The sequence below is a fragment of the Eucyclogobius newberryi genome, unplaced genomic scaffold, assembly GCF_026437365.1.
Source record: "Eucyclogobius newberryi isolate DKJ021-1_F unplaced genomic scaffold, fEucNew1.0.hap1 SCAF_17, whole genome shotgun sequence".
Lineage (NCBI taxonomy): Eukaryota > Metazoa > Chordata > Actinopteri > Gobiiformes > Gobiidae > Eucyclogobius > Eucyclogobius newberryi.
This window is the reverse complement of record NW_027315801.1, coordinates 6,757,776-6,774,460: the sequence shown is the minus strand read 5'-3', so window position 1 is coordinate 6,774,460 and position 16,685 is coordinate 6,757,776. Positions and strand designations below refer to the sequence as shown.

Here is a 16,685-nt window from a genome sequence, read left to right as displayed (position 1 = left end):
ATAAAGTGTTTGGCAAGGTTTGCACTTGACCACATGCCAGTCACGCGCCGCGCCCAACATAAAGCTCTAAACACAGGCGTGGAAAGCTCTGCTACTGGGCCTTTGCTGGGTCACATCTATTTTCTACAGTTTAGGTAAATAAAGTCACAAAACATGGCAACTCCCGGCTCACGGCGCAAAATGAACTCACTTCTTTTAAACTCTTGCTGGGTGGCAGTTTTGAGATACGATTGGAATTGTGAATTGTGATTGCGTGAAATGGTCTTAATTGGGGGTTTTTGTTCCGATTTTTAAAAGACAAAGAGAGTGAATCCTTAAAAAAAAATAATGTCTGTGCTTTTTTCTTAAATGTCGTTTAAATGTGTAATGTTTTAAAACGTGTGCGCCGTTTCTTCACTTTGCTCCAGGTCAAGGTTCATATCTGGTTTAAATGAAGGTTGATCGATAAAAACTAAAAAACAACAAGCTAATAAATGTTGTCACTAATATAAAGGAAAATGTTCCGATAGTTCTGGATTTTGGAATTTGATATTGTTTAAAAAAAATAATACAAAACGGTACGACTCGTTGATATGATCCAGAACTATTTGAGTGAATGTTAAAGTGCTTGTGACTTTATTTCGTGTATTTATACCAGTTGTACATATAAATTATAGTTTTACACCAATCGAGCAGGTATTTGTGGAGAAAACGTTGAAAAATCTGTAGAAAATGACAGGAAGTGACATCACACCAGGGACACTCATTCCAGTCAAAGTTTATGCAGAATTTACACAAAGAAACAACTCTTTTGACTCTAAACATTAATTCAACAAAATAAAGTCGCTCTCATACATTTTTATTTGTCAAATTAAAATAATTGTGACATTAGATGCGTTTTGGCCCAGTGTTTGCTGGGTAATTTCCTATCGTGATGTCAGTGAACTAGTCTAGCTCACATTAGTTGTTAGTGAATAATAAGATATGCTGGTCAAACCTAATCAAACAATTGTAATTCCTGTTTTTGTTTGCAGTGCATTATACAGTTTGAAACTACAGAAGTTGTTTGAGAGAATCTGAGGAAACACCAGGATTTTTGATGCAAACAGACTAATAAAAATGTTTCAGGAAGTTGAGCCGGACACTTGGCATTTCCTCTTTAATATTGTGGTCCATCCAAACCAGGACAGTGTGTCACAAATCTGTCCTTTATCCTTCCTAATGTCCCATTATTTCACCCCCGAGAGTCCAGGGAGAGACCGGACTCCTCACTGTGATAAAGTGACGTGCGACGTGAAGGACAAACTCTAAACAACACCATTTATCACCAAGAATCACCAAGAATATAATGATCAGATATTATTATTATCATACTGCATTTTATTTTTAGTACCAGTTAAGTAAATCAAATCTTTTATTTTTAGCCGATCCACAAAATAAGAAGAACTAAATATATAATGAATAAATATAATGTAATAAATGAATATGAGTCAAATAGTTTAAACAATATTTGCACTGCTTCATGGGTGTTATATCCCATGTTAAAAGTACCAGACTTGTTCCTTTGAGTCTAGTTTGATTCTGGTTCAGACCAGGTTTGAACCTAATTTAGACTGGTTTAGTCCTGGTTTAGTCCTGGTTTAGTCCTGGTTTAGTCCTGGTTTAGTCCTGGTTCAGTCCTGGTTCAGTCCTGGTTCAGTCCTGGTTCAGTCCTGGTTCAGTCCTGGTTCAGTCCTGGTTCAGTCCTGGTTTAGCCCTGGTTCAGTCCTGGTTCAGTCCTGGTTTAGCCCTGGTTCAGCCCTGGTTCAGCCCTGGTTCAGTCCTGGTTCAGTCCTGGTTCAGTCCTGGTTCAGACCTGGTTTAGTCCTGGTTTAGTCCTGGCTTAGTCCTGGTTTAGTCCTGGTTTAGCCCTGGTTCAGCCCTGGTTCAGCCCTGGTTCAGTCCTGGTTTAGCCCTGGTTCAGTCCTGGTTCAGTCCTGGTTTAGCCCTGGTTCAGCCCTGGTTCAGCCCTGGTTCAGTCCTGGTTCAGTCCTGGTTCAGTCCTGGTTCAGACCTGGTTTAGTCCTGGTTTAGTCCTGGCTTAGTCCTGGTTTAGTCCTGGTTTAGCCCTGGTTCAGCCCTGGTTCAGTCCTGGTTCAGTCCTGGTTTAGCCCTGGTTCAGTCCTGGTTCAGTCCTGGTTTAGCCCTGGTTCAGTCCTGGTTCAGTCCTGGTTTAGCCCTGGTTCAGTCCTGGTTCAGTCCTGGTTTAGCCCTGGCTCAGTCCTGGTTTAGCCTCGCTTTAGCCTTGCTTTAGCCCTGCTTTAGCCTCGCTTTAGCCCCGCTTCAGCTTGTGCATTAGCGTGGAGACTCACCTATGAACTGGTGCAGGAACACGAGCGAGGCGATGTAGCAGGCCAGGCTGAGCAGCTCGCCCACGATCATGAGCCAGTGCCAGGTCTGGATGGTCAGCGCCACCATGAGCAGCTCGGTGAGGATGAGCGAGGTGAAGGAGATCGCCACGATGTGAACGAACTCCGAGTCGAACAGCAGCAGTGCGCCGTACATCAGGATGCTGCCTGCGCGGGACACGGGACAAACACAAGCACGTTCACGCATCAGATGCAATTTAAATACATTTTAGTCACAGATTGTCTTTAAAATCAAATCCATTAAACCCTTAAATCGGTTCCATTGTCAGTATTGGCAATTTTAACTGATATTTGTTTGTATTACCATGTTAAACTACACATGTCACTCAAACGTATTAAAACATTATATTTCAGATTTGACTAAATATTTTGCCCGTTTGTCCCCAGTTTGAACCATTTGTTGTAAAGTTAATAATTGTACTTCCTGGTTGGACGTGAGCACAATTATGACACAGGTAGAGGTCGTTTCACAGCTGTTACCTAGCAACCAGGCTGTAAAGAAGAGCCAAACTCCACATAAATGACACAACAGTTCTGATCTGACACACAATAATACCATAAAACACCTTTATTTAGTCCATCCATGGTTCAAACTGTCAGAAAAGTGTGTCAGTGTAAACTGTCTCTGTGTCGCACTCTGATGACATCACAGAGAGATTCAGCTTGACTTCATTTTAAACGTTTATTTTTCCAAATTTCTTCACAAACGGCGACTTAATGGAAGTAGAACTATGATAAATGTTTACTACAGGTTCTACTCCATCAAACTAAGACACAGTTTATGAGAAAAACAGGAGCAACCTTTAAGGCAAATGTCAGTTATTAACCTTATCGGACCAGCCCACTAATTACCTTATTAAAATGCATTTGACTTTGGTTTTGCTGTGTGGTTGAACGGTTGAGGCTCCAAAGTTTTGAGGTCCAATCCCAGCTCAGACAGTTTGCTGCATGTCCTCCCTTCTCTCGTCCCCCATTTCAAGTTGAATTACCCTAATACGTCTAATAACGATTTCGGGCCAAAAAACAAAGAGCTACAAAAATTGGCCGTGCTTTTAAACGCAGCTTCTTAAATGTCTCTTTATTTTGTGCCGTTTCACCTTTAAAAACAGGTTTCGATCCCAATGGGCTTTATAAATATGGATTAATTCATGAATAAATATGCCGCGCCTCTTTGTAGTCGATTAATCAACGCAGGACATCAACCAAGACTTGCTTTCGTCGACTACAGCCAGATTGAAAATGATATTTGAGTGTATAAATTGAGCATTTTCCCTCTACATTTGACCCCATTTTAACCAGCGACGTGTGGAATCTCTAACGCGGCGAAGCTCCTGCAGATCTGGAGAAGCTTTTGGGGGGATTAGTTTACCAAGCGCGTTCTTTGGTTCTTTTTAAGTAATCCCCTTTTTCCACTGCAGACTAAATATATCCCTCCGCCTTGTTTCGGCCTGTTTTCAATAACTCCTGCGACGCGACGCCAACGTCAGAGGAAAGCCTTTTGACGGAGTCGATAAACAGAACACATGTGCCGACCAGGCCCACAACAACAGTAGTAACTTTTTGACAAGTGAAAAACTCGCTTCGTGTTGGGACAGAAATAGATAAAAAGGTTTCGGGGCGCGGCGAGGATTCCCCCGGGGGCGTATTCAGCGTAAACGGAGCGAGTCGCAAAGGCCGTGCTGTAAATAAACCGGAGAAAGTGTGTGGGACGAGCGGGATTAACGCGAGACAAAGGACTTTCCGTTGGGTTTCCTCCTGGCTTACCTTGGTAGATACTGATTAATACCCATATAAGGAATGTCTTGTAGGACAGCGGTCGACCCTATGAAAAAAACAGAAGAAGAAGAACAGATTGCACGACACGATGAGTTACACGAAAACAGGCGAGAATACGAGATTGTGCCAAATAATATCAGGTCGAACGGTGTTTTCAGAAAAGCGTGTGGATCTTGGATCTGGACGTTTTCTTTCCCGTATTTCGGCAACATTTTGAAAAATTTGTACCGTATTTTCTGGAGTATAAGTCGCACCAGCCAAAAAATGCATAATAAACAACTCCACAAACTCCAGAGGTAGAGGAAGTGCAGATTCTTCTTCTGCGTCGCTTAGAGCCTAGAGCGCCCTCTTGCGGTTGCCAGTGTGAAAATAACGAATAATATCACACATATAAGTCTTACTGGAGTATAAGTCGCACACCGGCCAAAACTATGAAAAGAAGTGTAACTTATAGTTTGGAAAATACGGTAATTATCCATGAATTTAAGACACAAAAATGAATGAATGTACAGGGAAGTTTGTTTATCTTGTCCCGTGTGTATCAAGTCGACCGAAAATCGGATTATTCCCCGATTTCTGGAGTTACCAGGCAATCGAAACATGATGTAAACGGAGGGTAATCTGATTTCTCTCTGATTGCCACATTAGTTTAACCTTTTTTTGCTTATCTTTGTGAACAAAGACAAAATGTTAAAGATCGAAAGAGTAGGTTTAAAATGAATTGTATTTTGTCTTCTAAATGCAGTGGTCGCTCTAAAAGTGGTTTTGATGATCAGATTTCTCTCATTATTGCGTTATCCGATAGTTCTAGTCATACAATTGTACTCGACATGTAAATATACCAACTGCCTGTCAATCGTGTGCCTTACAATACTTCTTATTTGAGTAAACGGATGCGCACAAGGACGTAACTCCTGATCCAAAACGACGCAAAACGGTCACCATCGCCAGATTTAGCGGCGTTGCATCATAATATACCACTTTTCAAATAAAAGAGATTTTTGACCAAAAAAAGTGCGCTATGACTCAAAAAAAGGTTGAAAAACACTGAATCAATCCGACCAATCTCAGTCTCCTCATAAAAATCAGCCAAAACTCGCTCCAAACGGTCTTTTAGAAGTCAGTTTTGCAGTTGAGCCAATCGTTTTTTTTCCGCTAATGTCTTTTCCAAGCTAATTTACACGCGTACGTCAAAGATGTGTCAAACGTCTCGTACCTTCAGAAGATCTTTGTACAGTTCCGGGTACAACATGGCGACCTCGGACTTCACGTCTTTGTCGAGAACCAGAGAAAACACGGGGAACATGGTGTAGATGGTGGAGTATCTGCGAAAAAGAAGCACGAGTCACGGCGATAATGAGGCTCGTGCGACTTGTAAATATTTAATACACTATTTAATACACAAAAGACAAAAAGAACAAGTTGTCAGTGATGTATACCCTTAATTTGACTTAAAAAAACCTACTAATATTAGCCATGATTACTGCTTCATTTACAAAGCGAACATGTAAAAATGTTACGTACAAGACTTTACACATCTGTAAGTACACATCTGTATGTATTTTTATTTCATTTTAGCACAATTTGGCGTAAAAAAAACATAATATTAGATGGAAGTGGTCATGATAACTGCTCTGGGGCCTCGTTTACAAAGTGAACATATACAAAATTTTACCAACAAAACTTTACACATGATTTGTAAGTATTTTTGTTTCATTTTACAATTTGGCGTAAAAAACATAATAATATTAGGCAGGAGTGACCATGATTACTGCTTCAGGGCCTAATTTACAAAGCGAACATATAAAAAATGTTACGTACAAAACTTTACACATGATCTGTAAGTATTTTTATATCATTTTAGCACAACTTAGCATTAAAAAAAACATGATACTGGTCTCATTTATAAAGCGAACATATAATGCAGTAGAGCCCTCAATCCCAGCTACACTTAGCTCTGATGATTTCCTCCTATTTTTTAACAATTAAATAAAAACAATCAGAGATAAATTAGATGAAATTACCCCCGCTATTAGCCCTGAACTAGCCCAAGCTGTAAATCTAACGTCCCATATAAATCCACCTGTAAACTTAGAAAGGTTTACAGCTGTTGATCAAGCAGAGATAACTTTAGCCATTATGACCTCTAAAAGCTCAACTTGTGTCCTAGACCCCATTCCAAGCAGACTCCTCAAAGACATTCTTCCCCTAATTATAGACTCTATTCTTAATATAATAAATACTTCACTCGAAAGTGGCTATGTTCCACAGTCCTTCAAACATGCAGTCATTCTGAAAAAGCCTAATCTAGATCCCGACCTATTGGTAAACTACAGACCTATTTCAAATCTTCCCTTCGTCTCTAAAATCCTTGAAAAAGTTGTAGTAAAACAGCTTTGTCGCCACCTGCAGGACAATTTGAAGTTTTCCAGTCAGGGTTCAGAGCCCACCACAGCACTGAAACTGCACTAGTTAAAGTCACAAATGATTTGTTATTAGCCGCTGATGATGGACTGGTCTCAATCCTGGTTCTGTTGGACCTCAGCGCAGCGTTTGACACCATTGACCACAACATTCTACTGCAGAGGTTAGAATGTGATGTAGGTGTTGGAGGAACAGCCCTCAGCTGGTTTAAATCCTATTTATCTGAAAGGTACCAATTTGTTAATGTAAACAAGAGCTCCTCACCATGCTCTAAAGTAATTTACGGTGTGCCACAGGGTTCGGTACTCGGTCCAATTCTGTTTACTTTTTATATGCTGCCATTAGGCAACATTATCAGAAAGCATGGCATTAACTTCCACTGCTATGCATACGACACTCAGCTGTATTTATCAATGAAACCTGATCAGAGCGATCAAGTAGACAGACTTAGTGCTTGTGTGAAGGAGATAAAAACCTGGATGACACTTAACTACCTGCTTCTTAACCCTGAAAAAACCGAGGTCATTGTGCTGGTCCTAAACATCTACGAGACGGTCTATCTGAGCAGATAGTCACACTGGACACTGTCAGTGTAGCCTCTAGTTCTACTGTAAGACATCTTGGAGTCTTATTTGACCAGGAGCTCTCATTTAAAGCTCATATAAATCAAGCTTGTAAAACAGCCTATTTCCATTTGCGCAACAGCCAAAATCAGAAGAATCCTGCCTAAAAGCGATGCTGAAAAACTTATCCATGCATTTGTAACGACTAGATTAGACTGTAACTCCTGCTTGCAGCGTGTCCTAAAAGCTCCATAAAAAGCTTTCAACTGGTTCAAAATGCAGCAGCAAGATTACTAACAGGAACAAAAAGAAGAGAGCACATTACGCCAGTGCTGAAGTCTCTTCACTGGCTCCCCGTCGAGTCCAGAATCAAATTTAAAATTCTACTCTTGACCTACAAAGCCATAAATGACATGGCCCCATCCTACCTCAAAGATGCTATAGAACCATATCATCCAAACAGAGCTCTTTGCTCTCAGAATGCTGGCCTTCTGGTGGTGCCAAGAGTCTCTAAAAGTACAGTAGGAGGTAGAGCGTTTAGCTACCAAGCTCCTGTGTTATGGAATCAGCTCCCGACCCATGTTAAATATGCTGACACAGTCTCTTCATTTAAGTCCAGGCTTAAAACGTTCCTCTTCGAAATCGCTTATGGTCAGACTAGTTAGGAACAGAAACATAAACCCACAGCTTTAGCTACGCTGCCCTTGGAGTAACTGTGCTGGGGGAAGTATGACAGCTTGAGCACTATCCTCTTCTTCTGACTACTTATTCTATCAAACAATATTTATTTTTTAATTCCACTTGCAAACTGTTCACCGCCTTCTTTTTCTTTCTCTCACTGCTGAGGACCTGTGGACCCAGATGTCCCTCTCCTGGTGAAGTGGTCCCTGCCCTGTGTGGACGGTCCCTCATCTGCCTGAGGAGTGGGTCCAGTTCGCCTCAGTCGGTCCCTCATCTGCCTGAAGAGTGGCTCCAGTTCGCCTTCGACGGTCCCTCATCTGCCTGAAGAGTGGGTCCAGCTCGACTCAGACGGTCCCTCATCTGCCTGAAGAGTGACTCCAGTTCGCCTCCGACGGTCCCTCATCTGCCTGAAGAGTGGCTCCAGCTCCAGTCTCCCTCGTGTCCGTCTGTCCGTCTGTGAGAGTGGGATCTCTCCTTCACTGGAACTCCTCCAGGTTTCTACGCTTTTTTCCCAAAGAGGTTTTTTTTGTAATTTTTCCTGGCCGAGAAGGAGAGTCTAAGGACAGAGGACCCTGGGACATCGTCCCTCGCCACCACAGACATTGTTGATTCATTTCTCCCTGTGGCCCTCAGAGGCAACTGTTGTTGTGATTTTGGGCCTTACAAAAATACATTGATTTGATTTGATAAAAAATGTTACGCAAAAACTTTATAAATGTTCTGTAAGTATTTTTATTTAATTTTAGCACAATTTAGCATTAAAAAACATAATACAGGGCGGAAGTGGCCACGATTAATGCTCCTGGGCCTCATTTATAAAGCGAACGTATACAACATTTTACTTACAAGACTTTACACATGATCTGTAAGTTTTTTTATTTAATTTGAGCACAATTTAGCATTAAAAAAACAATACTAGGCGGAAGTGGCCATGATTACTGCTCTGGGGCCATATTTATAAAGCACAGATATTAAAAAATGTTACTTAGAAGACTTTACACATTCAGTTTGTGAGTTATAAAAACACAACTTGAAAATGTGCGAGTTTCATTTAAGTCATCAAGTTGTTGTTTTTTGTCAGTCCATTTTCAGTCAGAATTCCACGTAAAGCTTTAAAAATGAAGCTCCCTTTCCCCAAAAGCAAACTCTTCCCAAACGCGTTACCGTGGTTACCCGTGGATACGGCGGTGACACGGAGTTCACACGTTTCTTCGCTAACCGTTGTGGGAATGGGATTAAGGGCGCTCGCTAACAGTTCACATTTTCCCCGCTCTAGTATTTCAGCGCGGGGGAAATGCCAGCGAGGACACATGCTCTCGTCATCAGTCATCCTCAGACTTACCCGATAATCAGGAATCCTTGGTACAGCGGGACCGAGGCGAAGTAGAACACGGAGGAGAAGACCGTCTGCGGGAAACGGACACGTGTAAGCGACAAAAACGTGCTTTCAGTTCAGAAGTGATCAAATAACTGTCTATTCGTGGGTAACAAAACTGAGAAAAAGACGTTTTAGGGTGTGAACTGAGCAACGTTTACGTAAAAATTTAGGTGAAAACGCGCTAAGTTGTAGTGTTGTAGTGTTTTCATCGAAAACACTCTTCCTGAACTCCTGAAACGGCTTCAAATTGAGTAAAAATATGACAGCTAATCGATTAATTGAAAGAATAACCGGCGATTTAGTCCAGCATCAAAGCTTTGTGTCAAACTGCGCCACTCCTGCGTTTGCGTTTCTAAATGATAAGGACGTTCGGTCGATTAATCGGTCGTTGGCGTCTCGGTCGACATGAATTCGTATTCGTCAATGTATTATTTTTGAACATTTTAAAGGATTTTTATTCGCGACGGCCGAGACGAGCGAGTTTTCTTGAGATCTGGGAGCGAGTTGTGAGTTGAATCCGACTTTTTACTGATAAATGAAGCGTTTTTTAAGCATTTTTCTGTGTAATGTATTTTCCGGACTATAACCCGCACCAGAGTATAAGTCGCACCAGCCAAAAAATGCATAATAGAGAAGAAAAAAACACATATAAGCATCGCACTGGAGTATAAGTTGCATTTTTGGGGGAAATGTGTTTCATAAAATCCAAGACCAAGAACAGACATTTCATCTTGAAATGCAGTTTAAAATAATAACAGATGAGAGAACATGGTGAATAGGTGTATGTATGCTAACGCTAACACCTTCAGCTACATGAGGCACAGACAGAACTGTGGTAAGTGTCTGGTATGTTAACGTAACATATGAACAGTTATTCAGATAACTATAGCATAAAGAACATGCTAACAAGTTTAGCAAAGCATCAGTTTTACCCCAAATCACTAAATCCATTGAATTCTTCTTCCTCTGTGTCACTTCTAAACAACTCCACAAACTCCGGAGGTAGAGGAAGTGCTGTTTCTTCTTCTGCGTCGCTTAGAGCGCCCTCTTGTGAAATGTGGTTCCCAGTGTGAAAATAGCAAATAATATCACATATAAGTTGCACCCGGCAAAAACAATGTAAAAAGTTGCGAGTTATAATCCGGAAAGTGCGGTATTCCGGTCACAATATAATCCTAAAAACTAAAGAAAATCATAATTGTGAGCAAATTAAGTATTTTTAACCTAATCTTCACATTTAGATGCATTTCTTTGGACTAGAGTATCATACGTTTTTGCCAGATAAAGCTGGTTAGACAATGAGAATGAAAGCAAATTAAATATTTCACTATCAGTTTGGTCACGATATTTCACTATCAGTTTGGTCACGATCGCCGTAATCGTGACGTTTTTTCTCACAATAATCGCAAAACGCTAAAATGTGATATTGTGACATCCCCGGCCAGTGCCTCTGCCCCCTTGTGGTCGCACGGGGCATAGCTTTAGTCGACCGCAGCGCCGCTAAATCAGACTCACGAATTCAGACTTGGACGTTACGGTTTTGTTGCCGTTTTGTTGTGCGCGCCGGTGACTCACGGGATCGGAAACATGGGAACAGAAGAGAGGGAAAGAGGAAAGACTGGGACGGAGAGAAAGAGAGGGAGAGGACAGAAAGACGCAGAGGAGGAGGAGAGCGAGAGGAGCGCCGTCCAAACGTCTGAGTCACCACAACCTGACCCGACGTCCTCCTGAAGAAGGAATCCCCGGCTCAAAACCCCACCAGCGTCCCGACAACAAACACCGTCTGTCTGCGCGGCGCTCGGACTGATGGCACCAACAGATGCTGCGTGGGCGCCGTCGCCGTGGCGATTCAACGCTAACGACTGCACAGGGATTAATCGACCGAATGAAAACAAATCGCTGACTCAGAAACACATACCAGAAGAATAAAGACAGTAAAGGCAGTTTTCAAATCTAAATGTCAAAAATGAATAAAGTATTTCGGATTTTAATCAATAATGCACTTTATTTAAACATTTTCTCGACCTATACGCCTGCAGTCGCCATATTCACACCTTTATTTGCTCGATAATGTATTTTAAAAGTCTAAATGTACAATAAAAATAACTGTTTGACTAGTTGACTATTAAAAAACATAATCACTGACTGCGAAATCGTTAGTTGCACTTTACTAAGAATATACAAGAAATGGATCGATTTATCACCCATTATTCACCAATTGTTCGCCAATTTATTGCATATTATTCACATATTTATTGCGGATTATTTGCCGATTCATCATCGATTATTCACAGATTTTTCACAGATTTATCACAGATTTGTCAGATTTATCATAGATTCAGCCCAGTGTTGTATCAGCCGATATTCACCTCGTTGAGTAATATCGGTATCGGCCAAAAGCACCGATATCCGATTCTGACGTTCACTCCAGATAACTTTAGAGTGAGCGGTTTTAAAGAATCAGAATCCGAAAACGTTTGTTGCCACAGGCATTGAGCACAGTTTGCAAACATTGAACAAAGGAACTTAATATAACATTATAATAAAATAATAATGAGACCGAGTGTGTGATCTGATCGATTAAAGCTAAATCTATATCTAAACTTAGAGCTAAATACATCCTCGCTCTACCAAACGTTCCCCCCCAAATGAAGGGTATTATGTGTTGTAACTGGTTCTGCACATTTAAAACTGGATTTGATTCATATAAAAAGGAATTATTTTACAGTAGCTATGTCACAATTATCAGGTTAATCAATAATCATGATTATTCAGGTCATACTAAAACCAATTTTAGAAGCTAATTTAAGTATTTTTTGTTCAATATAAAGCCCAAAAAAAGACCTAAATGTAAAGAACCTTATTTAATCATACTGTTTTTGGTCTCAATAATCGTGAATAATTGTTAAATTGTGATGTTTTTTCTTCTTCACAATAATCATAACAATAAATTTGATATTGTGACATCCCTATTTTACAGCAATATTTCATCGTTTAAAAATGTATTTAAAATCCTGTAAGAGAACATCAGATGGAAATTTGGGGCACCACTCGGTTTTGATTATTAAAATGTGTGTATTTCATGCAATGCTTGTGAAAAACTGTTCCAAAAATGCATCTTAAAAACAGTGATACGTCGCAGAATATTATGCGTAGTTTATATTGATTGAAAACATCAGCCTAAAATTCGGGGCACCACTCTGTAATAATGAGTAGTTTATATAGATTAAGATAAAATAATCCTTTATTGTCCACACAAGTATTTACAAGTACAAATGTCATTGTTGCAACATTACCGCAAGATTACCGCACGCATCTCAAAATGGTGGTATTACCGAATCGTTAGCCGTGCACTGTACAGACATGAATAGACGTGGTCGTGGCGTGTGCGTGTGTGGATAAGCGTGTCATGGTGTGTGTATAAGCGTGTTATTACCTGCATGGTGCTGATGCAGAGGCTGCGGTGGATCACAAACTGACTCAAAGCGGCCGATCTCTTGTAGCTGTTGCGCCCGTGGACCATGAGGAGGCGCCCCAAGTGTTTGAACTGAGTCACGGAGAAGTCTGCCGCCAGAGACGCCTGTTTGCCCTCCTGCCACGCCACAAAACAACAAACACCGAGCAGAGAAAACAAACATCGGGTGAGGAAAACAAACACGTCATTATGAAACCTCGTCAGTGCTACTGTAGCTTCAGACTGAACCTTGATTTGTGTGCACACTGTCCCCGAAATAAAATAAAACAAATAAAATAAGTAAAATACAATAAACTAAAATAAGATAAGATAAGATAAGATAAGATAAGATATTCCTTTATTGTCCCACATGGGGAAATTTCATTGGTGCAACGCAGGAAGATACAGAGGTAGATCCACAAGAACAGATCACTTATAGGAAGTCTGAAAAACACTTTCAGTAGAAGATCTCCTATAAATAAATAAAAACTACCATAGACAAATAAATAAATACCATTGCATGTGATCCCGACAGTAATTGCACATGAATATGTGTCACGACAGCACATGAATTGCACATGAATTCCAACAGCAATTGCACATATGACAGAATTGCACATCAGTATTAGGTTAGGTCAGTATTGCGACGGGATAACGTGACGATCTCCGGGTAAGACGACTGTTCTCTGCAGTTTCATGAGTTCCTCCTTTGTGTAAACGCGGTACGGCGCCGGCCGGGGGGCGGGGCCGGAGCCGGGGGGCGGGGCCGGAGCCAAAACACATCGCAACGGCACGACGAAAACACTCAATCCAGCCGAATAAAGTCAAAACAAGTTAATTTAAAGCGATTCCAGTGCGTGTCCCGATCGTTCGTGAAGTTCCTCTTTCATATAAACGTGTACCGACGACAAGTGACGATAAGTTAAAACAAATAAAATAAATACAACAAAACAAATACAAGTTCAATAAAAAACAATAAATAAATGAAATAAATACATAAATTAAATTAAAAACATTATAATAATGATAATTAAGTTCTCAAATGAACTTTTTTATTTTGTAACAAGAATATGTATTTATGTGAATTGTTTTTAACATTTTCACCTTATTGTAAGTCCCTGTAGTGGTTACATAAGTATTTTCGGGCCCTTTGAAGTGTCCGTCGTAATATTTGACAACATCGGCCTGAGGACAACTCTCCTGAGAAACCCTGGCCTTTTATTTTTGATATTGAGAAATGTAAAATGATTTTGTATGTGATTATAGTTCCTTACTTCAATAACAAACTAGCAGTGGGTGCTCATGTTACTTAGTTCTTGCTTTAACAAAGACAAATTGAGAACATGGACAATTGGACATGGGCACATGCAGACTGAGCCAGTGCAGAAAGAAAACTCGTGCCAAATATTAATCTTCGATATCAGACCGATGGTTATAAAGACAGCGAGAGTCGGTTTGTGTTGCTAATTCAGGTCGTTCTGTTTGCCAAAAGACGGACCGATTGCTGAGATAAAATCCACAATTATAGACTCTCTCGTCGGCCCATTTCCCTGGACTTCAGTCGGGTCGTTAGCGGAAGCCCGCGGTGTCATGTGCAACTCGGAGTCTTACTTTGCCCTCGACTCCCACGCCACAGTCCGCTTCCTGGATCATGCTCACGTCGTTTCCTCCGTCTCCTGAGAAAAACAAAAACAAAAACCCCGCCCACGTGTTAAAAGGCTGATATCACACCTTTCGAATCACTTAAAGGACACATATCATGCATTATTTGTGCAGGTGATGGCCTTTGAACGTCTTTACTTTGGCGTTTAGGAACTTAAAATACTGTGAAGATGATTGTTTTTCATAAATGCTGAGAGAACACTTAAGTATATACAGTATTATGGTGGAAAAGTGACACAATCGTATTATTGAAGAGCAAAAAACTGCTCTAAGATACAAAACACGCCCAGATACAAATATATTAAGGCTGCCATGAACTATTACTCTGCTAATTGATTAATATAGAGTATATGCCTTTGTTTGATCGATTAGTTGTGCAATAAATGTCAAGAATTTTTCTAAATTTCACCCAGATGAATCCAACGTTGCTGGAGTTCATTGTGATGGAGTATTTTTACAGACAAAACACTGATTGTACAAATTTCCTGTGTCATTTTGAAGTAATTCATACTTTTTCCGAACATTTGGGGCACTTATGCTTTTATTATGCAGGAAAACAACATTAAATGGCACTTCATGTTCACCAAAACTTGGCTACAATTAACGTATATTTTGCTGATTGATTAGTCCAGTGATTATTGTTTCGCAGCACAAATGCCACACGATGAACAGATTTGTACTATATTCGACCCGGATGAAGCTGAAGCTGCTTGACGATCCTGGTGGAGCACGTTTACAGACAAAAAGACAGTTTTCATCAAATACAATGAATTTACACATTTTCTGGATAATTTTCATGCAATTGCGGCTCAATTTGAGTCATAAAACGTACATTCTCTGCTCACGACATGCTTTAGAACCCGCGTATCGACCGATTAACGATTATTTTATTATAAAATTAGTTGATGATTATTGATTAACTTGCTGCGGTCCTAATCAGAACACAATGAATTCACAAATAACTCACTTTTTAGCCCAGCATTTTACACCTTCACGCACTCGTCAGTAGATAGTTCCACGCACAACTCCAGGAAGTCACGACATATTGTATACCGTATTTTCCAGACTTTTTTCATAGTTTTGCTCTGGAGTATACCGACTTGTACTCCAGAGCGACTTATATGTGATATTATTCGTTATTTTCACACTGGCAATTGCATTTCACATGTTGATTATTTTTACACTGACAACCACAAGAGGGCGCTCTAGGCTCTAAGCGACGCAGAAGAAGAATCTGCACTTCCTCTACCTCTAGAGTTTGTGGAGTTGTTTAGAAGTGACACAGAGGAAGAAGAATTCAATGGATTTAGTGATTTGGGGTAAAACTGATGCTTTGGTAAACTTGTTAGCATGTTCTTTATGCTATAGTTATCTGAATAACTGTTCATATGTTACGTTAACATACCAGACACTTACCACAGTTCTGTCTGTGCGTCATGTAACTGAAGGTGTTAGCGTTAGCTTTTTTTTGGCGACTTATAATCCTGAAAATACTGTATCTGCATTATGTTATTAGTACAGCCGCTCTCAGAAGTGGCTGATGAATGACTAGTTGGAACCCCGCTCTTCCTGGGTTCCTGAGAGCAGAAACCTGACATTGTGTGACCTCTGGTTGTCCCTCCCCTCTCTCTCCCCCGACTCACCCACGGCGCAGGTGAGCTTCCCTGTGCGCTCCTGCAGCAGCCGCACGATCTGGGCCTTCTGCGTCGGGGCGCAGCGGCAGCACACGACGGCGGGACACTGACACGCCAGCTCCATGAACTCGTACTCGTAATACTTCAGACAGACCTGCGGACACAGAGGCACGGGAGCGGGTCAAGCTGGAGGCACCGCCGACCGTGACCCGGGTCTCCACAGCGACCAGGGACCACACCCGGGGCCGGTGCGGTACAATAAGCACTCGAAACGGTTTCAGATTTAAGAAGAACGGAACCGTGTCTGAATTAGAGGTGTGCAGGGATGTCGAGAGTATTAGGTTAAAGTGCCTATGACAGGTTTATAATATAAGATAAGATAAGATAAGATATTCCTTTATTGTCCCACATGGGGAAATTTCATTGGTGCAACGCAGGTAGATACAGAGGTAGATACAGAAGAACAGATCACTTATAGGAAGTCTGAAAAACACTTTCTGTTTGTAATTGATGACATCACACTAGGAAATTACCCAGCAAACACTGGGCCAAAACTCATCTAATGTCACCATTTTTATATTTGACAAATAAAAATATATGAGAGCGACTTTATTATGTTGAATTAATGTTTAGAGAGTCAAAAAAGTTGTTTTTTGTGTAAATTCTGCATAAACTGACTGGAATGAGTGTCCCTGGTGAGATCACTTCCTGTCATTTTTTTAACGT

At 40.8% G+C, this 16,685-nt stretch overlaps 1 protein-coding gene across 1 annotated transcript in view; it reads right to left on the bottom strand.

Moving 5' to 3' along the window:
* The window catches only part of atp9a (ATPase phospholipid transporting 9A), a 68,455-nt gene that overhangs the window by 7,865 nt on the left and 43,905 nt on the right, over nt 1-16,685 (bottom strand). The window contains exons 21-27 of the mRNA XM_072448848.1: nt 15,969-16,113; nt 14,275-14,339; nt 12,646-12,801; nt 9,174-9,238; nt 5,380-5,488; nt 4,152-4,209; nt 2,331-2,534 (exon numbers count right to left, since the gene is read on the bottom strand). Coding sequence (XP_072304949.1) covers nt 2,331-2,534; nt 4,152-4,209; nt 5,380-5,488; nt 9,174-9,238; nt 12,646-12,801; nt 14,275-14,339; nt 15,969-16,113 — 802 coding nt within the window. The remainder of the gene's footprint in view (nt 1-2,330; nt 2,535-4,151; nt 4,210-5,379; nt 5,489-9,173; nt 9,239-12,645; nt 12,802-14,274; nt 14,340-15,968; nt 16,114-16,685) is intronic.